This window comes from Lutjanus erythropterus, chromosome 9 (genome assembly GCF_056507025.1).
Source record: "Lutjanus erythropterus isolate fLutEry1 chromosome 9, fLutEry1.hap2, whole genome shotgun sequence".
Lineage (NCBI taxonomy): Eukaryota > Metazoa > Chordata > Actinopteri > Lutjaniformes > Lutjanidae > Lutjanus > Lutjanus erythropterus.
In genome coordinates this window covers 39728513-39751165 of record NC_139325.1, presented here as the reverse complement: position 1 = coordinate 39751165, position 22653 = coordinate 39728513, and the positions used below count along the sequence as shown (strand labels likewise).

Genomic DNA, 22653 nt, shown 5'->3' with positions numbered 1-22653 from the left:
CACTGCTGCTCAGAGTCAAATCTGAACACAGACATGATAGATGTACCTTTTCTTCGTGATTTACACTTCCCAGTGATGAGGGTTTCTGCATTTTCCTTAACCAATAGTTGAAATGATTAATTATTAATAATTAATAACATTCGCATTTTGCTTCCCCCCCCCCCATATTCATGTTTTTCTTTTTTCTCTAAAATACTTAATCTTAAGTTTCCTTATTAAACAAATGCCTCCATCAGACAAAACAATGTCAAATGAGGCGCAGTTACTGCCATTTCTACACTATCAATTAATTACTGATCATTACATTTGTTAAATTCTTAACGGCCCTACCAGTGATATTATTATATCTGGCATTCATCATCCATAAATCAGTTTAGAAATAACAGAAAAACTAAAGACTTTGCATTACACATTACAGGCAGGACTCTAACTCATGATTATTACATAATTGTCCTGATTAATCAATTAATTGTTTTACCCAAAGACCTTCAGTTTAGTGTCAGAGAGAAGTATAGAAACCAGAAAATATTCACACTTGTGAAGCTGAAAGTAGAGATTTTGGACATTTTTTCTTACAAAAAATGATCAATTGATTATCGACAACAAATCAATTAATCCACTAAATGTTGCAGCTCTAATTACAGGCTTCAGGCTTCAAAATAAAGATTTAAATATGTAGAAAAATGAAGAGAACAACAATCAATATGATGAATGGGCACTTTGATGAAGTTGGTCTTTATTTAACGTCATCGAGCTGAAGTTGTTTGACATGTTTGAAATGATCAGTGTTCAGGATCAAACAGAGCCACGTTGGACCCGTCATTCGACTTCAACGTCTCTGTTCATTCAGGCTGCACAATAAATTAAAGAATATCAGAACCTGCCCTGGACTCCTGGACTTCTTGTGCTGTGACAACAACTCTTGATCAACAAATGCTGCATTTTTGGGAGAAAAAAACCCTGAAAATCCTGAGCATCAAACATCTTTCACAATACACTCAAAATAAATGTTTATGTTGTTTATATTTAAAAATATACATTTTTGGTCAATATTGTGCAGCCATGCTATCCACTCACGATCTGCCACAAGGTTCGGTACAAAACAAACGTCCCAATAACAAATCAGGTGTATACTGCACACAAACACCAGCTCTGATTGGCTACACAGTCACTTCCCTCCTGCACAGGTTGCTACAGTCTCTTAAGGCAGAATTACGTTCCATCATTGATGTGAACCATTATCTTAAGTATATTACCCACAATTCCTCCCAGTGACCTCTACCACAAACACATCAGCCTATGCAATTTTCACATTCACATAATATAACAATATCATCTGAAAAATTAACATATAAAAAAACAGACAAAAAGATGACGGCTGTGGCACAAACCTTCCTCGTAGTGTCTCCCTGCCCGTGTGACAGTCTCATGTCAGTAATAAATATGCGTCTCGTCTCCAGCTGGACCAGTCCATGTCTGGCTTTCAGTCTGGCTGCCAGTTCTTGCTCTCTGTCTGTGGTGTATGGATGTTTTCTGGAGGAGCCGTTCGCTGATTGTTAGATGTTCCTTAGTTGTCAGCGGCGGGGATGGGAGCGGGGCTCGAGGTTTCTGCTGCGGAGTCTGAGGGGGCGGCCTCGCTGTCCACGGAGAGATCCTGCAGGGAGTCTGAGGCCTCCTGCACGGCTTTACTCTCCTCTGAAACACACAGACAACACGATGAGGTCTGAGCAGGCTTTTATTCTGAAAACAACAGAATCAAAACACTGAGGTCGAGGCTAAACATCAACATACTTTTTCATGTTCTGCCATGTTGGTTTAATGAACTTTACCTCCTCCTGACAGAGGAGTGCAATCTGGATGAGAAGCTTTTATTTATTTAAAATTAAGGATTTAGCATCTTTCCAATAGATTTTCAAGGCTCACCGTTTTCAGAAATCCCCCCAATGATTAAAAAAGAAAAATGTCCTGTGCATCGTAAAGTTGTTAATGTTTCTTGCCGCAAAAAGACACTGAAATAATAAAAAGACGTCCTGACTTACAAATCTTGTTCTCCAGATGTAAGAAAACTTGTTTGTTTGTAACAGACTCCAATAAATGTCACATCATCATGATTTTATTAGTTTGTTTTTCCAGTCAAAATAAAAACTGTGATGCAAAAATGATAATTCCCACTAATAGTGAATCATATTGGAATAATCGTCAAAATTGATCCCTTAAAGCCGAGTTAGGTATTTACTTTTGCATCATTTGGGCAAAAGTTCCATGAATAACCTTTAAAAATAATGGACTTAGAGCGGCCTGAGAGAAAACTAGACTTCATTGGCTCCGTTTTCACGCTTTAGAAAGTCTGGCCCTTTGATGGGACACTTTGGCCAATCACAGAGTCAAAGTCCCCGGTCCGATGCGTAGGGTTGGTGGCATTGATTGGCTGGTATTTGAAGACCAGGTAAGGAGACTCAAGAACCACCTACAATCTCCAGAATCACTTACTGCATCTTTAAAAAGGATAATGTCATCAATTACTGGGACTAAAGTGAAAGCGCTGTTTAAAAAGACCTCTTTGTAGACGCTGTGTGTCTTTCTGTGCTTTTTATTCTTTGAATGGTAATCTGTGTGTAGGCTGAGTGTTTACACTGTGGTATTGTTTTCTCCAGAGTCATATTTAGTCTCTGAGACAGAAGAAGAAGAAGAGTAGAAGTACCTTTGCTCTGCTGCATCCTCAGTTTGGCTGATTCTGCCTCCTGTTTCTCTCTCTGCACTTGGAGGATCTTGCAAACTTTCTTGTGGGTGAACCAGTGCATCTTTTGGCAGGCTTGGTCACAGTAGATCACCTAGTTCCACATAAATTAATGAATAAAGTTAACCTTGTTTGTTGTAACTGAACAAAAGCCACAAAAAATGGTGAGAAGAAATACCAGCATCAAGACTTTTACATTCAATTCAATTAAATTGAGGGAAATTGCATTGTTTTATGTGGATGGAAGCAGATGGCTGATTTCCATCCACATGGAAAACCTTAGTGAACATAATACCAATTCAAATATAAACATATGTATTCAAAAATGTTTAATAGCTTGTGGCTTGGATGTTGAGATGCTGACCAACACAAAGTCCCCAGTTTTAATCCAGCCAGGGGCCTTTGTTGCATCTCTCCCTCATTTCTTGTCATCTCCCCACTCTTGCTATCGAATAAAGACCATAAAAAGGCTCATTAATGTTTTTAAATCCTTCTCGTTCTGGGAGATTTGTTTTATAAGGTTTACTGCTGAGAAGTTGCAGTTTAAAAAGACAATTAACTTTTGGCGCATGTAGAAAATGGGGATTAAAGCAGGAAGGATTTATGAGCCTGTAAAGTCGTCCAGAAGTCAAGGTGTACAATACATTAAATTAACTCTACGACTGAAATCAGACATGATGCTGTGAAGTTTAAGCCCTGAGAAATGACCTAAACTGACATGTCGTTGCTGTCTTGACACTCACCATTTTACAGATGGAGCATCTCTTCTCGGCTCCCTTCTCTCCACAGGAGGTACAAAACTCTGCGTCCATGAAGCCGACCTGACCTGTGATGGCCTGAGTCAGCACTGACAGAGCCGTGGGGTCGTTACCCTGCGATGACGGAAAGGAAAAAAAGGACAAGAAAACTTATTAGGCATCACACAATAAAACACAAATGTCTCATCTCTAAATTGGTTTTTTCCAGACATCCAGACTCACAATCTCCACAGGAGCGATACTCCGCACCAGCTGCTGCAGCAGAGTAGCGTCACAGTAAGGAAACTTGCGGATACACTCTCTGATGAACTTCTCTTGGTACACCGGGAAGCCATCGCTGTCCCGACCCTTCAGCAAACTGCAGGAGAGGGATCAAGGAGATCAAACAAAACTTTTATAATGCGAATCACTTTACAACTGTTATCATGATAGAAGAAATGTGGTTTCAAAGATTAAATTTTAACTCTGGGATTTAATGTGAAGTTCAACAGATATTAAATCTAAGAAGAAAAAATTAAAAATTCTGCAAAGAGTGTCTTTTCACCACAATTAATGAAGCATAAAGACCTCAGTTGATAATCCCCCCCATGGTCTCACCTCTTGATGAGGCCGTCCAGCTTGTCCTCACGGTCTTTGAGGAAGGAGGCACACTTTCCCAGCACGCAGCTGATGTAGTGCATCTTCATGGCCAGCACCTCGTTCATGTCCTGCTGCTTGATGCACTTCTCACAGATGAGCTCCATCACTCTGCGACATTTGTCTAAAGCCTCCACCTCCGCCAGCAGAGGGTTCTCCTTCACCAGCATCACCATCTAGAAAACACAAGAGAGACTTAACAAGTTCTGGGACAAAAATTAAACAATCTTTCAAAATAAAACACCCCCAGTGAGTTGTCTTTTTCCCTGTCATAAAGTAATTTTTATTTTCCATCATCCAGTTCTGTTGTTTACTGTAACTAACAATTATTTTTATTTATTCTTTCACCTGCCTCTTAATGAAGAGTGATATTTTGAATTAATTAGCAAAACAAATATACTCAGGGATTTCCTATCTTAACATCTTTCTATCTATTTCCTATTTTAGAAACATTTCATTCTTCTACTCCTGGATGATCTTTGATTTTCCTGCTATTTAAAGATGAAACCACTGATTCAACACCACACTCCTATAATGCTGTTAGACTCACGCTGGGACGAAGATCAAAACTGAACCAGAACCAGAGTCATCATCTTTTTTTTATTCCACACATTCTTCTTCATTCTCAAAACCTGTCACCTTCATTACTCACAATGCAACTCGACTCCCAACAACACACAATAGTTTAAAACTTTTAGTCCGACACTGACTGTGCAGCTCACTCTGCTGACACAAAACACTTTTTTTCCATATGTGCAGTAATACTTATCAAGATCTGTCAAAACACTTTGTTGTGCATAATTGGTGGAGTCTCCCTTTAATTCACTGACGTTACCCATTGGTCATTTGATCTGTTAAGGGGTTCTCAACAGAATTTTAAGAAATTCATGAGATCTAAAGTGACTTGTATACTCTGACAGATTTTTCCCCCTAATGATTCACCCCTTCTTTGCTGCACAATTAAGATCACAGGGGTAACTGCTTCACGCCACTATTTATAAAATGTGACCAGTCAGGTTTCAGTGTGAACTGCTGATGATCCTGACAATACCTGCAAGCCCAAAAGAACTTCACAAGACTTAACACGCAGCTCCCTGAAGTACAAAAGTAAATATGGAGGCTACTGAAGTCGGCGTTTGCTGTTCCATTTATAAGTTAAAGAGGAGAGGGTGTCTGGAAATTCATGAGCGGATGATGACGAGGACGAGGACGAGGACGAGGAGAAAGACAAGACAAGTTTTTAATTACAGCTTTTTGTGGAGCAACGGCTGCTACTTCTGTTTGAAGGTGTGTGTGGATGTCGAGCCAGGACTGTGAGGTGAACGTCTTCACAGAGACCGATTTCATCCAAAATGTCAGGATGTCAAGGAAAACTTTTAACTACTGTAGTATCTGGCTGAGAAACAACACTACATTTCTCAGTGCCTCTCCATAAGAGTCTTGTGACATAAAAGTTGCATGAATCCAGATATGACTGTTCACACTGGGGCCACATTGCAAAAACTCTGATCTGTTTCTGGTTTAGGACAACATATGAAATTGGCATCAAAAAACAGAGTCAAATATTAGCAAAAAAAATCTGATTTGGGTCACTTTTGCCTGCAATGTGAATGTAGCCAGGGAGACAAGACATGATGAAAATGCCAACTAAGTAAAATAAAAATCAGTCAAAACTTTTTAGCAACATTAGACAAACTTACTGTACAAAGCATTTAATAATGGAACCTCACTTTGTGCGCTTGTGCGTGGTGCAAGACCCAAGAGGCCTCACAGCATGCTGTTTTCCAATCTAACTAATGACAGCAGCAGCTGATTAGTTCTCTGATTACTTATCTCCTGTTTACATGGAGGATTATAATCAGTGAAATTGGCAGCTGGTGTGTTTGGATGAAGCCACTCATATTGATGATGAATATTCCTCTCCTGTAAATATTTCCCAGAAATGTATAAGGACACTTAAGAAGGTGGGGGAGGGGCTGCAGGATGGAGAGCTCTGAGATTAATTTAGTCTGCAGCATCTGAACACATATTCACAAAACAATCACTATCAATTCCTATATTACTGTTTCTTTCAACGGTGTCTTACCTTGACGGGGTTCAGGTTGGTGCTCATGATGACCTTGTGGAGGGGACCGGCCAGTTTCGGGGGCAGCTTGGGTTCCTTCTCCAAACCCTGGGGCCTGGTGTAGTAATCCAGTCTGGCTCGGGAGAAGAAGTTGTTGATCACGGTGACGCAGTCGTGTTGCCCTGAGGAGGGAAAAGAGACAAATTTATGACTGAGAACTGACAACCCTTGGCCTTTTCACAAACTTCAGACCAGTTTAAGTTTTTTTAGCATATTAACATCAAATAAAATTTAATCTTTAAGTGAAAGTTTGGTTTTGTCCTAATAATGTCTCTTCAAAATATACTCATTATGAATGAGTAAACTGTGACCAAAAAAGGAGATTAAGATACCAGTTATTAGTAATTTCCTCTTAATTCTAGGTTAAATGTAGAGACTGAACCTCACTGTAAGTTGTGCTATGTATAGTACCAGTCAAAAATTTGGACACTTCTTCTCATTCTATGTTTTTTCCTTATTTTTATTACTTTTGTACATTGTAGATTGTACTGGAGACATAAATATTAAATACTGAATTGTGTAATTAGCAAAAAATGTCTCATCAGTGATAAGAAAAAGCAAAAACAAAACACTGACAGAGATAAAAAAAAAAGTAGATGAGAAAAATGCTGAATATCCAATCCCATAATCGGTTGGCCCCTAAATGAAAGCATCTATTTGTAAATGTTCCTGACAAAGAAGTGTGTGATGATATAACACTTAAGGACACTGGACTGTTGTGTGAATGAGTGCACGTCACATCCAGACGTACCAACAAAAGCGGCCATCTGTGCGGCGGTCCTTCCCACAGAGTTGACGACGTCTGTTTCTGCCCCCGCATCCAACATCATCCACGTGATATCAGTCTTACCTACAGAGACAGAGGAAGAGGAGTCAGACAGAGATGAGACTTTTAATCAGATTGCTGTGATGATCCAACTTTTAACATTTTCAGTATTTCACATTAACAGCACACCTGACAGGCCAGCAAACATCAGCGCTGTGTATCCGTGCTCATGTTCATTGCAATTCACGTCTGCTCCGTGTTGCAGCAGCAGCTTGCACATGTCTGCTTTTCCTTTGTAAGCAGCGTGCATGAGAGGGGTCATCCCATACTGTGGAGGAGACAAGAAAGACATCGCATGATTTAGAGAGACAGTTTCACTTTTACATGACCTTACATAACAGAACATCAGTTTCAAACACCTGATTTTGACAGGCTGACAAGAAAGAGTGGCAGACAGAAGGAAGGACATGAAGGACCTTCTCCAAAGCCCTTCAGTCTGCTGACCTCATGTCCAACACACATGTCAGTGAATAAAAGAAGAGCTTTGCTAAAAGATCTCAGTAGGTTTTCTCATTTAAAAAAATAACAAACTGTAGTGTTGACAAGCACCTGTACATACTTAGTACAAGCCTCAAATTTCACTATTAAATCAATAATCGACTGAACTGAGCCTTCAGTTTCAAATCAGAGGCAGGATTGGTGATTCTACAAGTATTGTCTTTTTCTCTCCACACCAGCATGTCCAAAGAAAAAATGGTGACATGGCGTAACTTAACGGCTGTTATATGGACAGAATCAAATACATGTCCAGTCTGATGAATTCAGAAAATTACATCACTCTACTGTAATGTAGCTTTTAAAACCTGGAAAAGATAACATTTATGTCATGTCATGGTATGGCAATATACAAAATATAATCTACTCTCATATCACAGTATCGATATAATATCTTTATGCTGCTCAGCGCTAGGATGAACCAGGAGACTTGGTGCTCCTGGCTGCCATCTAGGAGTACAGCCCCACCTCATAAAAGATATTAAAAATCTATCTTGCAGCAGACAAAATACTTTTGATATTGATACTGATGATCAAAATCGCAGCAGTGAGTTTTATAATTTCAGGCTAAAACTTGTACCTCAATGTACAACTCAAAACGATTTTAAAATGGGGTTTGTCTTTGATATAAAATTAAATCAACTTTATAAGACTATTGGTGTTTTTTAAACCTCACCAGCACTTTTTTTTTCTTTTACAGTAATATGCTTTTGTTACCTGTACAAATAAAGTAAAATTTAACCAAACAAGCAAACTGGCATTAGTGCAAAGCATCTTGACATGTTATATTGGATTAATTAAGGTCATCATCACCAAGTGTGTCAACCTGCTTTGAGAAGATGCTGTTACCTCATCCAAACAGTTGACTCGAACATCCTTACAGCCCAGCAGCCTGGAAGCCTCTTGAACATTTCCTAAGAGCAAGAAATTCAAAATCAGTGTAGTATATATTCAAAGACAAGCTTTCCTAACTGAGTAAACCTACTTCTTCTCTATGACATGTTGTCATGAATTGATTTCTTATATTGTAATTAATACAGAATACATAAAAAAAAAATCATGTGATCCTGTGAGTTGAGTTCACTGATGTGGGTATGTCTGACAAAGCTATCAGAAATAAACTGCTAATTTTCTGAACACATTATTAGCTTTCAGCTAACACTAGCTATTACCAACTCTAGCATGCAAACTCATATTTAAGTGAATTGTTATGACTTAACGAGGTAGTCACCGAGCAGCAACAGAGTTAGGCTGGCATTTTATTTTAATGTTTGTAACTGATCAAGTATATAGCTAATAACAAAAGCTAACCCCCTGTGTGGGGTTCTACGGGGATTAGCATTAGCCGAAGAGGCTTACCTGCTGTAATAACCTCAAACAACTCCTTTTCGCTTGAAGACAAATCTCCCTTCTTCGGAGCAGACATGTTGGTGATTAAACGTTTAAATTCAGACTATAACGACACAAACAAAACGGTAGGTTCTTGATAAAATCTTTGCTTTCCGTGGTTTTGACAGTCTGCTGATGCTGTAGCATGAAGGCTAGCTCAGGTCGAGCTGTCATCTGGGATGTACCACTGCGTACTCTTAGAAGGGGCGTCGTTGGTTACAGTTAAAATAAAAAAAAGATATATACCGGCAGCTCGACTATTTTTCCTAGTAATTGAATTAGGTTGTGTTCATAAATGTATGTCGGGCTTAACTCAATAAAATTCATTATTTACAGCTGAGACACAAGAATTTGTACAATCACAGTGAGAATCATCCCCCATTCTTTCACTGAAGTAATCTGTTCCACGGAAGTCTAGAAAGTTCAACTCAACATTCAGAACCACATGTGGAAAGAATCGCTGTCCTTATTGACAGAGTTCAGACTGGCGCATTTATGTCCACATTGATAAATGGCGTCTTTTTGTTGGGGGGGTTGTCACAATAAAAAGATGAAATAATCAAATTTTCAATAACGCTTTAATAAACAATGAATGACAATGATAAAATCCTACTAAACAGTGGTGGAAAGTAAATGAGTAGAATTACTCCACTTTACTTTTTACTGCACTATATTTATTTGACGACTAGAGTTACTTATTTCAGATTGAGATTTTTGATGAAAAAGCAGCTTGTTGGGGCCCTCTGAGTTGTTAGCAGCTCCACCAAAGAGACATTTCCCATCTAAACTTCCTAAAAACATAAATTTACCACTTTTGCGGAAAACATTAGAAAAAACTAAATAATAAATACTGTATCAGAACTTGTTTCTTTCCTCTGCCATTACAGTCCCCATCTTCTGACCTTTAAGAGGGACTCTGACACTAAAATAAATAAAATATAATGCATATTAAGTGCTTGAAAACGCAGTGAACAGCTACAGTACAGTAACATGCAGTTTACAAATTACATCAGTACTGAATGTCATATATGATATTAAATCAATTACATAATCCATTCATCTGCAGAATTACTTTTACTTTACCATTTGATACTTATGTTGAACTTGTCAATAATACTTCTGTACTTAAGTAGGAATTTTCATGGTAAAAGTAGGACTTTTACAATAGAATATTTTTACATCACTTTATTGTACATTTACTTGATTATAAGATCTGAAGTGAACCTTATGTACTGTTATGCTGTCATGTAGGATTGGAGAGTTTATTGAGGCTTGTTTTAATAGAAAAAAGCCACATAGCACTGCTGGTAAAACAAAAACAATGAGCTACCTTAAGGCTTCGAGCTGCACAACTGGACTTAGCTAAACACACATCTGTACATTTTAGTTTGAGTTTGGAGTTAAAAATGTTTCTCTGATTCTTCTCTCTCTTTAGCCATGCCGTATTTGTTCCTTGATAAAAACTCTTCCATCAGGATGCTTTTTCCATCGTAGTTTGAAAACATCTGTCACACTTTTCTTGCTCAGTTTCTGCTCGATCTGAAGAAAAGAAGAGAAAATTAACAAATTAAAGCAAAGTTTATACATTTTACACTTTTTTGGGCCAGTCAGGAGCTGCAGAAATAAAATTAGAAGACATTTCCTTTGTGTCAGACTCACTTGCTTCAATATGTTGTCGTGTACTGCAGGATCATTTAGATCCAGGTCCTGTGAGCTGATCTTCACTTTAATGACCCTCACGATGGGACCTGATATAAAGAGACACACAAATACACACATTTCATTATATCATCATGACAACCGGTGATAAAGCTGTTGTATGAGAGAGATATATTGCTTTTAATTGACCATTTGCTAAACCGTATCTGTTTTATTTGCATTATCAATTTGAGCATGAAATAATGTAAGTGGTAATGAGAAAATTTAGAAAAAAATCTGATTTTTTACGATTGTAGGTAGGTTCCATCTAACAACTTTTATGCACTTTTTAATTGTACATAAAAAACCTCAAAACGTTTTTTATGCTTAATTGAGGTGGGTAAAGTTAGTTTATCGATAAAACTGGAAAAATCTTCTATAGTTGTCATTGTTGTATTATGAATTTAAAGCAGTGAATCTGTGAATTTATCAATGTACTGTAAACTGCATGTGCACAATACAGGAATGGAAAAGTGGCTTAGCAAATGGTCATTTGGCTACTGATTTAGCAGACATTGAACATTCAGCACTTTGCAATCACAAGGAATTTAGATTATTGACTGAAAGAATATAAGTTGAAAACTCCTCTCACAGTTACAGAGGAATGGATGTGCTTCTCCACATGGCAGATCTTGCCATCGACCAGATTCACTTTTCAACAAAGCGACACATGTTTTCTTAGCAACACTAGTCCAAACGCCTTTGTTTGCTTTCCAGTATCTAAACGAAGAGTAAGTCTTGTCTGACCACACCCAGGGGTCTTTGAAGAGGCCAATATACACCTTCAGGTCACCGGCTACCTCCTTAATTATCTGGCTTTCTGCCTCATTCCTCACACTGGCCAGGTCTGTGTGATTAGTCCTGCAGTAGTCCCGAGCAGCAATCCAAGTCATCTTTTCGGTTGTGAGAACGTACTGTTCACGACCGTGATTTTTTCCTAAAAAGAAAATAAATCAATAAATGAATAAATCGAAGTTGTAGGGTTTCACAGTGAAACGGTGTGCAAAGACTGACTCACCATCAAAACAAACTGAGTATTTTTTGTATGAACAGTAAACTGAATACAGTTTACCGTCTTTGAAAGACCCACATTGGTATGCATTTGTATTTTCCAAAATAAAGTAGTTTCTTTCTCCTTCTTTGTACAAATCTTTGTCCGCCAGAGACCAGTGCCACCTCAGAGTGTTCCGTTTCTGAAGCCCGATCCACACGGCATCATCGTATCTGCCCGCCACAGTTTCAAGACCTGTTTCCATCTCTCCCATGTCATCCATGGTGGCCAGGTCAAAGCATTTCTCTCTGCAGTAGCTCTGTGCCTCGTACCAGGTTTTTGATGCATTGACTAAGAAGTATTGATGCTGGGGGACACAGGAGGACAGAGAACACAGCAGCCCTGTGGGAGAAAACGGGAACGAACAACTGAGATCATCACATTTGTCAAGCACAGGGTGAAAAAATCTTAATTCAAACCTCCATGTGATCCAATTTGTAAATGACAGTAATTCACGCGCTCCTATAGGACAAACAAACACACATCAGAAAATCCAGCTGCCAGCTTCACAAACTTCAGTAACACACACATTATACCATCTATCATCACTCTGTTATTTTATGTTGAGCAGAGTTTAGGTGAATTGCTTTAATTAACTTTTCTATTTTTGTTACAAGTGACTTTTTTGTTTAAGTTCAGCACTTTGATATATGTTATGTCATCTGTTTATGACGTCTCAGACACATTTCTTCGGGTAAGAGTACAATAAAACAACAAATGTTTTTGCTGGAAAGAAAAAAATCATGTGAGAAAATATAATTTCTTAAGGAGGAAAAACCACAATTCACATTTTAGCAAGAGTCATCCAACCCTAGGTAGGAGCTAGATGCATGTACCTAGCAATTATAAAATAAATGCAACGGAAATCAGGTGCAGCTACTGAGAAAAATATGTAATTAAATTACAGTTACCAATCAAATTAATCAAAATGTTGGTGATGTCGAGTTACATCGGAATATATTCTATTTGGTAAAAAGCTTACATGCAGAATCAGTGTGCATTTTGTAAGCAATTTGTGATGTTTCCCACGTCTTCTGTGTTTTTCCTGATGTTATAGCAAGTAGCTAGCAATGGCTAGCAGGGAATATTCTGTTACTTTGCATAAATTACAGATTTGTTTGATCATTGATGGAAACATTTAGGATGTTGTAAGTACAAAACTCAACAAAATACAGCATTTTTAGACATTTTAACACAGAAATGTTACATATTATAACTTTACTGTTACTGCAATCAGTCACATAAAATTCTAATTACGTTACTTTGGTGAAGTAATTAAAGCATAGTATTAATATAGTTAAATTACCCATTACATTTCAGGGTAAGAAGTCTGTAAATTATTCAATTTCAAAAGTCACCTTCCCAACACCTGCAACTTTTCAGTGATAAAATGCTGTACAGACAATAAAAGGAAGGTAGTTGAAAAGAAAATAAATGGAAATGTCTTTTTCAAACAGATTTTACAATGTAAGAGGACATCAGTGAATTTGTCAGTCCATCTGATGAGAAACCAATAAAGGTTTGAATTAGCTGGTATTGGAAAAAAATTGGAAATAAATTTTTTTGAACTTGAACACAGGAAATAACACTGACCTGAGAGAACAAGGAGTAGAAGTATGTTTCTTCCCATAGCTGTTGGAAAAAATGTGATTTATTTCTTCAACTTGCAACAGTGCTTCTTAAAATCAGCTGTCTGTGGTTCTGAAGATCATGCTTAATATACTTAAAGTTAACTTTGCATAGGCAAATGTCCATAAACTGTGCAGAACGGGAAAAAAAATCTTTCTCTCCAAATTTATTCTTTCTTATACCTGGCTCTAATACTTAAAGTCAAACTTTATTCTTGACATTTTGGCTTTATTCTCAAAATGTAAAATAAAAAAAAAATCTTCCTCCTACCTTTTTCCTCTTTATGTGGTTCCTTCTTAACACATTGGTGTCTCATCTTTCCTCAGATATTTCAGATTTTCAGGGAATACTAGCATTTTACTTTTGTTTCATATATTATGCACATATCAAGGAAATGTAGAACAGACTTAATGTTCAATCATTTGCTCTAACTCTCAGCACTCTTCATATCCTCTGACCTTATTCAAATCTTTCAGGAAGATATTTGTTTATTCCTTTGGCTGAATCTAAATGCATCCACAGGAAGTTAAGTAAATTTATCAAGTCTGCAAGGAGAGAGACAGAGAGACTTCTCCAGACCTGACTTATGTCACCCATTGTTCATAGCTTATTAATGATAAAAATCAAAGCAAAATTGCCAATTTGCTCACGCGCACGCAGGCAACATGTCCTGGAAGATGAACACCCAAAACATCAGGAGTGAAGCATCAACAGGGGAGAGAGATGTCCCAGGACAGAGAGGACAAAGAGGGAGAGACAGGAAGACAGAGGGATAGGCACAGTGTGTAGGTTTTAGTAGCATCTGGCAGTGAGCTTACCTCACCCTCCCCTTCCAGCAGGGTGGGAGAAGCTACAGTGGCCACTCCTGAAAAACATGAAAAGCTGAATCTAGATCCACCATTCTAGCTAGAAACACAGTGGTGGAACCACACACATTGAACTTCTTATTTCTTCCCACACCTGAGGTTGTGCTTCAGTGACCGCTGAGTTTGCAGATCTTTTTGCCTCTTGGGACCTGCCTGCTGCTCGTGGAGACCCCTGGACTAACCAAGCCTGAGAGACCTCCTTCATCTTCTTTTTAAAATCACACTGTGCACCACAGTCATGACTCAAGTCTTTATTAAGTAATCACAATTATAGAATTAAAAGTCGAAGAAAGTTGCATTTAACTCCATCAGTCAATGGTGTAAATAACAATATAAATACCAAACCTTGACAACAAGCAACAATCACTGATGAAGTTAATTTGTGGTGTTGTGTCTCCTGCTTATATGAAGTCATGTTTGAACACAATATGAGAGCAGCGAGAGTCAAGTGAAACAGTAAAGTTGCAGGTTGGAGATAAACAATGAGCTGACTCTCACTTTAAAGGAAACGGTAATAAAAAAAAGTATGATGCACTGTAGAAAAAACTAAAATATGGTGAATAAGTAATCAATATATCTGCAACATAATAATAATAATGTGCGTAAGTGACATTATTCATTGTTAAACCAGACTATGGTGTCCTTGTGTGGTTAAATGTTTTATGTGTGACTTCCAGTCCAGTTCCAGTTAAACTGCCTCTCTGATTCTTCTCTCTTCAGTGAGGGTCTTTGATAAAAACTCTTCCATCAGGATGTTTTATCCATTGTAATTTGACACTCACCACATGTGCATTACTCAGCTCCTGGCTGATCTGAACAACAGAGAAGGAAAAAATAAATTAGCAAAGATCGGGTGTGTTTTTAATTGCAAAGAATCAACAACTCTGCTGCAAAATTAGCAGTGCGTCCTTATTCCATGCTACTGTCTTTGCATCAACAAACTTAAATGATTTTATACCTGCAGGAAATATTGGGTGAAATATTACTGTAAGTTTCAACAGAGTCCTCTCACCTGTCCATGCTTGAGCCCTGACTAAGCTAAACTACCAGAAACTGCGACATTCTTGTCTTGTAAAATTCTGCTTTAAATCAACAAACTTTATATGTCTATTTCATGGCACAATTCAAATGGGAACAAAAAAATTTTTGTCTATCACCATCTTCTGGACTGGAGCCAAATTTTCACATAGTGCAGGAAAAACTAAGTAATGAGATTTGTGATCTGGCCGACAGAGACGCATGCAGTGTAAAGAAAAGTGTCTTGAATCTCGTGTGGGCAGTTGAAATGACAAATGCCTCCTTTGACTCACTTGATTCAACACGTCATTTTGCACCACAGGTTCATTTCCATCAAGCGCTGAGTCTGATGAGCTGATCGTCACTTTAATGAACTTCACCTCTTTAATAGGACCTGATGTAACGAGACACGCACACACATTTCATTATATTCATCATTACTGTACAAAACAGAGTAGGATCTACACCGAACCATTCATCTTCATCTCTTTACCAAATTTTAAAGGTATGAATTAGTTCGGTGTTACCTACTGATCTCAACAAGTAATTCAGATGATTAACAGGAATCTAATCAAAACAGATGAAAAATCTGAATGAAAAAAAAGATTGCTCACATTTACAGAGGAATGGATATCCCAAATTACATGACAGATCTCCCCATCTAAAAGAGTTTTCTGTCACCATAGCGACACATGACTCAGCTGTGGCCGTGTTAACAGGTTCGTCTGCTTTCCAGTATCTGAACGAGGAGTAAGTCTGGTCTGCCCACTCCCAGGGGTCTCTGAAGAAGCCAATCCACACCCGACGGAAATTGGCTAAATCGTAAATTATCTGGCTTTCTGCCTCATTCCTCACACTGGCCAGGTCTGTGTGACTTGCTCTGCAGTAGTCCCGAGCAACAGTCCAAAACATCTTTGTGGCTGTGAGAACATACTGGTCACGGCCATGTTTTTTTCCTAAAAAGAAAATAAATTAATAAAATGATCAGAGTTGTAGGGTTTTGTAGCGTAGCTGCAGTATGAAACGAATGACTCTCACAATCATAACAACATCAAAATATCACGTGTGGACACTTCATTGAATTTCCCCTCCTGGTTTTCCCTAAATAAAAAACAACTAAATCCAAGTTGCCGATGATTTGTGAAGAAAATTGTCTTCTATTTGTCTGACTTTTATTTAGCAGGATACATCAAACTGGCACATACAGGTTATTCGCCAAAACTTCAGGCCACGCCCCCTTTTGGGGGACGGAAAACAGTATCACCAGCTCAGACAAGTTCACTGGGATGGTCAAATACAGCAGGTAGATCTACATGATAGTTGACAGAAATACACTCAGTAACGTGGGAAACAGAAGCGCAGGGACTCAATTAGTGCAGTGGACTTTGAGGTGGGTCACCAGCCGGATCAGCGGGACCGCGATCGCAGAAGACAGCTGGGATAAGAGCTAAGCTAACCCAGCTCAGACCTGAGGCAGCGAGCCAGAGAGAGATGCATCATCGTCGACCAACTTTGATTCTGCATCAGCCCACATCCTCCTCCTCAAACCCCCACAGAACAAATGCAGATGCAGTGGCATCTAAGTTTGTCTCGGGGTAAATTTACTGCAGCTAGTAAGCTAGTTTTAGTTAGCCAGACATGCTAATGTTTGCAGCTTACTGACTGCAAAAAGACACCACTGTTCAGATGAAAGTCTGGTTCTAGTTACAGTCGCTAACATATGATTGGATGATTGCTGTTTGTGCAATACAGTGATCAGTTTCCTGTTTTCTCAGTTTATCAAATAATAGCCCAGAATGCTGTGTACATTGTGTGTGTGTGTGTGTGTGTGTATATATATGCAATATACAACCTTACTTGCATACATCTGAACGTGTAACACCAGATTACCAAAAATGATACTCGCCATCAAAGCAAATCGCATGTAGCAGGACTACACAGGACTCAGCGATCAATGTCCTGTTGTTGTAAGCTCCGCAGTTGTGAGATGCTGCTACACTCTGAAGAAAGTAGCTTCTTTCTCCTTCCTTGTAGAAATCATCGTCCGCCAGAGACCAGTGCCACTTCAGAGTCTTCCCTTTCTGAAGCCCGATCCACACAGCGCCAGCAGAATATCTGCCCCCAGCAGCTGTGAGACTTGTTTCCATCTTTCCCATGTCGTCTATAGTGGCCAGGTCACAGCCTTTCGCTCTGCAGTATGTGTGCGCCCAAGACCAGGAGCCTCGTATATTGAAGAACACGTACTGATACTGAGAGACACAGGAGGGCAGAGAACACAGCACTGTGGGCAAAAAGTCATGGAGAATGAGTGACATCCATTTAACAAGTATATCTACATTTTTATGCTCCGTTTCAGTGATAAAAATACTATCAAGGCAAAAAATAAAAAATAAAATAAAGTTAAATAAATAAGTAAAACTTTATCAAAGCCCAGAAATGTGACATTACTGTATCCTTGCAATATAATTGGAATGCTAACATGAATTTATACTCAGACAAAATATACGTTCTGACCTGAAAGAAGTAGAATGAGATGTTTGATCCCTTCCATAGCTGCTGTAAAATTCATAGACACTCATTTCTTTGAAGTGCTTCAATACCAAAAAACCAAGAACACAAAATCAAAAGACCATGATATATTTAGTGTGAAGTTCAAAAATGATATTTGATTTTTTTTACATAATAAATCTGATGTTTACAGTATTTGAAATTTTCCTTTTAACTTAAAATGTTTCTGTTTTCCTTCTTTAGTAAAATACAATAAAAGTAGCAGCCATGATGTAAGCATGTCTGCACAATTTCCATGAATTTTCTATGGTAATGGATGCTTTTGCACAGCTGCAGAACAAAAACAATGCAGCAGTCACTAGAAGTCCTTTTATAAAATAAAATACAAATAATAAAACAAAATAATTTGTAATATTGTGGTAGATATTATCGCAGTCTGTTACGGTATTGAGACATTTTTCTAAATTTGATATGTTGTTATATCTCTACCTGTGAGATTATTTTATTTCCCTGCAGGTCTGTGTATACAGACGTTTGTTAATATATTGAAAATCAGTAAATAGATGAGAAAAGAAAATATCTAAAGGTTGTATGTGACTGCAGAGAAGATGTAGCAGAGACTTACCTACTGTTTAGTGAGTCTTGATTTGTCTGCAGTGTGTCGTGTTGTGCTAAACACTGGGGTGTGATAGAACTGATATATTACTCATATCACATTCAATATGTAAATCAAACTAAAACCCCTGGATTACAGTAATAGTATATTCAAACTATGCAAAAGGCTTAAGTCTAAAGTCTAACCCTTAATATATTAATGACTTATTCAAAATCCTAAACTTTGCATGTCAGGTTGTGTAACATGACTTATTATCAAGCAATGCAATGCAAATTACATGATCTATGTAAAACTGGGATTACTCAAATTATCATAATAAACAGATGTTACAGCTGTTATCTCTTATCTCTGCTGGGATGAACACTGGAAGTAAAGAGTTAATCAGTCTTCTGTTTTTTCAATCATTTCAAAATAATGAGTTAATAGCTCAAAATAATGGAAAACTTTCTCAAAAAATTGAGTTATTATGTCATATTATTGAGCTAGTGTCTCAAAATAACGAGTAGAAGTACAATGAGTTATTTTCACATTATTTTGAGATACTAACTCATTGTTTTTGAGGATGTTTCTTGTTTTAATAACATAAAGGATGTTCCTTTTTTTAATAAAAAAAGAAATCACATTTGTGGAAATGGGTTTTCATAGAATAGGGATGCTCATGTTTGCTTGGATTGTTTTCTGCTGGACGATGGATGGATCCTAGAAGTAAAGAGTTGATCAAAGATCTCTGCCTCGAATTTGAGGTAAAAATAGTCTGCTTTCTGGAAGACTTCAAGAGGACATTTTACTGCACTGTCATAAGAGTGCTGTAAGATTTTCATTAACTTATTGGCAACAATTAGCTGGTAAGTAGCTGTAAATACATTTCATAGTATGATTACTGTTAATCTAATCATAATACCACAGTTCTGCAACTATTATTATGATAATAATCAGCTCACTGTCTTGTTTATCACAACACTAATTCAACTACTGTATTAATTTTAATACCATAAATTAATAACTGTAGACTTTTATAAATATATATATATATATATATGTATATATCGTATATGTACCTTGTATCCTTGTATGACCAGAAATTAATATATGTATGTCATGTACCATGCCTTTCAAATCAATAAAACTTGAATTATAAAAAAAAATAACTGTAGACTAATTATATACTGTAAAATGAAGACACTTTTTAATCATCAATTTATTGAACTTTTAAATACTTAAATATATTAAAAAAAACATTTGAAAAAAGTATTTTAGTTTGCCTGTTTTATGTTAATCAAATTAATGCCAAATGTTCTCTGAATAAGTTTTTGTCTGTTTATGAGCCATAAGAAATCATTAATAATTTTGTAGCAGATGTAGACGCTTACAACAGTTAAACTGAACAAAATGTGAACAGAGTCTGGCAGAAGGAGGCAGTAAGTCAGTTAGCTCAGACTCCACGGTGTGTGTTTTCAGGATAAAAGGCTGAACTTTACATGAACCAGCTCACCTCACAAATGTGCTGATGCACTCCGGTCCAGCAGGGGGCAGTACTGTCCACCGTATATTTTCTGTATTTCATGCCTGTAGCTTTAAACACGACGCAGAGGGCTGGTAGAGAGCACTTCCGGTTGTCTGCTCATTCAGACGCGTTTCACATGAAGCTGAGAGTGAAATAAAAACACATGGATTCTGTACCGTGTTTGATTCATGTGAGACTTTGGCTTCAACTTTACATCTTCACATGTCACAGAAGCATCATGTGAATGTGTGAGAGAGAAAGTTTTTGTATCTGAACACACAACCTTGATCATTTGTAAAGACTGAGGTAAGTGAGCCATTATTTATAACAAGATTGATCTGTACCAGATGTGTATGAAAGAACACATTGATTTTGCTGCTCTCAGTACTCAAATGTTCAGATCCTCATCTCAAGTCCTAAAAGTATGAAAACCACACCGTGAAAGTACTCCAATACAAATAAAAGGCTTATTTCAGCTGTAGAATCTACTGGTACTACTTTAAAAATGACCAGAACTACTTTCTTTGATCTAGAAAGTAAGTAGTTCCTACTGCTGACAACAAGGTGTGTGGATTATCTTGAGTAATCTGTCTGGTTTTTGGAAAGAAACAACTAAAACATATTAGGCCAAACAATTCAACCCTAATTGGTACTGATCCAAAAATCCAAAAGTAACAGAATGTGATTAACTTCAGTATTGTGACAGTTGGATTACTGACTACATTTTTAACATTATTAATAATTCCTAAAGCGACATTCCTAACTCTGCATATCTTTAAAAAGTCAACTTTTCATGAGGAAAACAGCTTTGTTTTCAGATTTGTGATTATGCATTTCCCAGCTAATCCAAGCATGTTTTAAAATAATTTATTTAGTGGGAGAATTTTCTTCAGTTTATTGCAAACATACATGGTCAGCTTGCCAGCTGGACAAAAATGGTATGATGGTATTTGTAATTTGTAAAGTAATAAGTAACTAAAGCTGTCAGACAAATGGAATTAAGTGGAAATTTACCTCTGAAGTGCAGTGGAGTAAAAGTAGAAAGTTGGATTTGTTGTTACATAGAGTACTTGAGTAATTATACTTACATTCCTGGCTGCTCCCACATTAAAATATTTTATAACCGTGTTTCCTCTTTATGGTTCAGTTCTGACTGGAAATGAAACAGGAGTACCAGGACCTCGTCCTGCAGGCATGCGGAGCGTCATCTCTGCGCGTCGGTGCAAAGATCCAGACCCTGTGGAGCGGCTACGGGGAGATCGTCAGGCTCCACCTGGAGGGCTGCGACCGGCCCTCTGTGGTCGTCAAACACGTCAAGTTCCCAGAGGAGGCGGAGCACCCCGGCGGCTGGAACACAGACCGCTCCCACAGACGCAAAGTGAGGTCCTACCAGGTGGAGACACACTGGTACCAGAACTACTCCGCTGATCGGGGCTGCCGGATCCCCACCTGCCTGGCAGCCTGTTCCCATGGAGACGAGATGCTGATCGTGCTGGAGGATCTGGATGCGGTCGGTTATGATCAGAGAAGGTTTGTATGAAACACTGGGTGGTCTGTGGCTCCGCAAAGAACGCAATTTAACTTTTTTTGAGTGCTGAAAAAAGAAATTCAGAAAAGATTTGTGTCTGAAAAATCCAAATTCGGTGAACAACACGGCCGTAGCAAAGATTTTAGAAATACTAACAGGTCATGGGTATAACTAAGTATTTGTACTTAGTTTGTTTTTCTTTGTAGGACCAGTGTGAAGGACAGAGAGATAAAGGCTTGTCTCAGCTGGCTCGCCCACTTCCATGCCCTCTTCCTGGATGTGGCGCCGGACGGCCTGTGGCCCGTTGGTACCTACTGGCACCTGGAGACCCGGCCTGACGAGCTGGAGGCCATGGACGACGCTGAGCTCAAAGCAGCGGCTGGAGAAATCGACAGGATACTCAACGAGTGTCGCTTCAAAACCATCGTTCATGGAGACGCCAAGTTGGCAAACTTCTGCTTCTCCCAGAGCGGACAGGATGTGGCCGCTGTGGACTTCCAGTATGTCGGTGGGGGCTGCGGGATGAAAGATGTTGTGTATTTTTTAGGAAGCTGCATGGAGGAGAGGCAGTGTGAGAAGAGGGTACCGGGGCTGTTGGACTTCTATTTCACAGAATTAAAGCTATCTGTGAAAAAAGACGTGGACTTCGCTGCCTTGGAGAAAGAGTGGAGGGAGATGTTTGCGTTCGCCTGGACGGATTTTCACCGTTTTCTGCTGGGATGGATGCCTGGACACTGGAAGATCAACCGGTACAGTAAACAGCTGACCAAGGAGGTCCTGAACAAAGTGAAACTGTAACAGAACCAAAAACTTTTCAGACAAACAGAGAAGTGAGATGTGGCTGGAAGGTGACCAGTCATAAACTGAATCAGTCAGAAGCACACCTGTGTGCAGTGAAACATGCTGATCAAACACTTTCTGGATCAATAAAAATCTATGAAAATGAAAATGTTCTCTGTTCTTTTCTTTTTGATACTGCAGCTCTTTGGACTGAGGAAACTTTATCACATCTTAGAAACGTCATAGATGTTTCTGTATTTGTGTCATTTTGCACATTTTAGTTGATGAATCACATTATGTCATTATCCTCACTGATGCATAATAAATAAATAATGCTAAATAAATAAATATATAAATGCATATAAATAGCAACCTTTTCCTCAAGTCATTAAACTTTTAAATACTTACATTAAAGACGATTTTAAAGTGTTAGTTTGGCTGTTTCACATTAATCAGAGTTCAAATTCCTCCTTAACCCTCCTTATTTATA

General features: G+C 38.2%; 4 protein-coding genes across 5 annotated transcripts; 1 reads left to right on the top strand and 3 right to left on the bottom strand.

Moving 5' to 3' along the window:
- Positions 1-708: 708 nt before the first annotated feature.
- Positions 709-9148, bottom strand: ankmy2a (ankyrin repeat and MYND domain containing 2a). Its single transcript, XM_084727584.1, has 10 exons — positions 8937-9148; positions 8427-8491; positions 7212-7350; positions 7008-7106; positions 6218-6378; positions 4093-4307; positions 3718-3853; positions 3481-3609; positions 2702-2831; positions 709-1695 (listed from the first exon to the last, which is right to left on the bottom strand). Exons 1-10 carry the CDS (start codon positions 9001-9003, stop codon positions 1568-1570), a joined length of 1269 nt encoding a protein of 422 aa, XP_084583710.1. The 5' UTR covers positions 9004-9148; the 3' UTR covers positions 709-1567.
- Positions 9149-10397: 1249 nt separating this feature from the next.
- LOC146322172 (C-type mannose receptor 2-like) lies at positions 10398-13321 on the bottom strand. The gene is made up of 5 exons (XM_084727687.1): positions 13309-13321; positions 11683-12057; positions 11257-11601; positions 10626-10714; positions 10398-10505 (listed from the first exon to the last, which is right to left on the bottom strand). Exons 2-5 carry the CDS (start codon positions 11936-11938, stop codon positions 10398-10400), a joined length of 798 nt encoding a protein of 265 aa, XP_084583813.1. The 5' UTR covers positions 11939-12057; positions 13309-13321.
- A 669-nt stretch (positions 13322-13990) lies between these two features.
- On the bottom strand, positions 13991-17778 carry LOC146322171 (C-type mannose receptor 2-like). The gene is made up of 6 exons (XM_084727685.1): positions 17742-17778; positions 17134-17508; positions 15842-16183; positions 15521-15621; positions 14993-15022; positions 13991-14014 (listed from the first exon to the last, which is right to left on the bottom strand). The coding sequence occupies exons 1-6, from the start codon at positions 17776-17778 to the stop codon at positions 13991-13993; spliced, it is 909 nt and encodes a 302-aa protein (XP_084583811.1).
- A 2337-nt stretch (positions 17779-20115) lies between these two features.
- pkdc (protein kinase-like domain containing) lies at positions 20116-22326 on the top strand. Of its 2 annotated transcripts, XM_084725784.1 has the most exons (4): positions 20136-20161; positions 20332-20419; positions 21003-21385; positions 21590-22326. In XM_084725784.1, exons 3-4 carry the CDS (start codon positions 21015-21017, stop codon positions 22179-22181), a joined length of 963 nt encoding a protein of 320 aa, XP_084581910.1. In that variant the 5' UTR covers positions 20136-20161; positions 20332-20419; positions 21003-21014; the 3' UTR covers positions 22182-22326. The 2 variants fall into 2 exon arrangements, with proteins under 2 accessions (XP_084581909.1, XP_084581910.1); XM_084725783.1 differs by lacking the exon at positions 20332-20419 and having other exon boundaries at positions 20116-20161.
- The last annotated feature ends 327 nt before the right edge of the window (positions 22327-22653 follow it).

Bases quoted from the DNA above. Each gene is read 5' to 3' on its own strand.
- LOC146322172 (XM_084727687.1), bottom strand. From the start codon at position 11,938: ATGGATGACATGGGAGAGATGGAAACAGGTCTTGAAACTGTGGCGGGC. The intron at 11,602-11,682 runs GTGAGTCAGTCT...TTTTCTTTTTAG, and splicing joins ATACTCAGTTTGTTTTGATG to GAAAAAATCACGGTCGTGAA. The intron at 10,506-10,625 runs GTGAGTCTGACA...TCTTTTCTTCAG, and splicing joins ACGACAACATATTGAAGCAA to ATCGAGCAGAAACTGAGCAA.
- LOC146322171 (XM_084727685.1), bottom strand. From the start codon at position 17,778: ATGGAAGGGATCAAACATCTCATTCTACTTCTTTCAG. The intron at 17,509-17,741 runs GTCAGAACGTAT...TTTTGCCCACAG, and splicing joins TCTCATTCTACTTCTTTCAG to TGCTGTGTTCTCTGCCCTCC. The intron at 15,023-15,520 runs GTGAGTCAAAGG...TCTGTTGTTCAG, and splicing joins AAAATGACGTGTTGAATCAA to ATCAGCCAGGAGCTGAGTAA.
- pkdc (XM_084725783.1), top strand. From the start codon at position 21,015: ATGAAACAGGAGTACCAGGACCTCGTCCTGCAGGCATGCGGAGCGTCA. The intron at 21,386-21,589 runs GTTTGTATGAAA...TTTTCTTTGTAG, and splicing joins GTCGGTTATGATCAGAGAAG to GACCAGTGTGAAGGACAGAG.
- ankmy2a (XM_084727584.1), bottom strand. From the start codon at position 9,003: ATGTCTGCTCCGAAGAAGGGAGATTTGTCTTCAAGCGAAAAGGAGTTG. The intron at 7,107-7,211 runs GTGTGCTGTTAA...CTGTCTCTGTAG, and splicing joins GATGTTTGCTGGCCTGTCAG to GTAAGACTGATATCACGTGG. The intron at 6,379-7,007 runs GTACGTCTGGAT...TTCCCTCCTCAG, and splicing joins ACAGATGGCCGCTTTTGTTG to GGCAACACGACTGCGTCACC.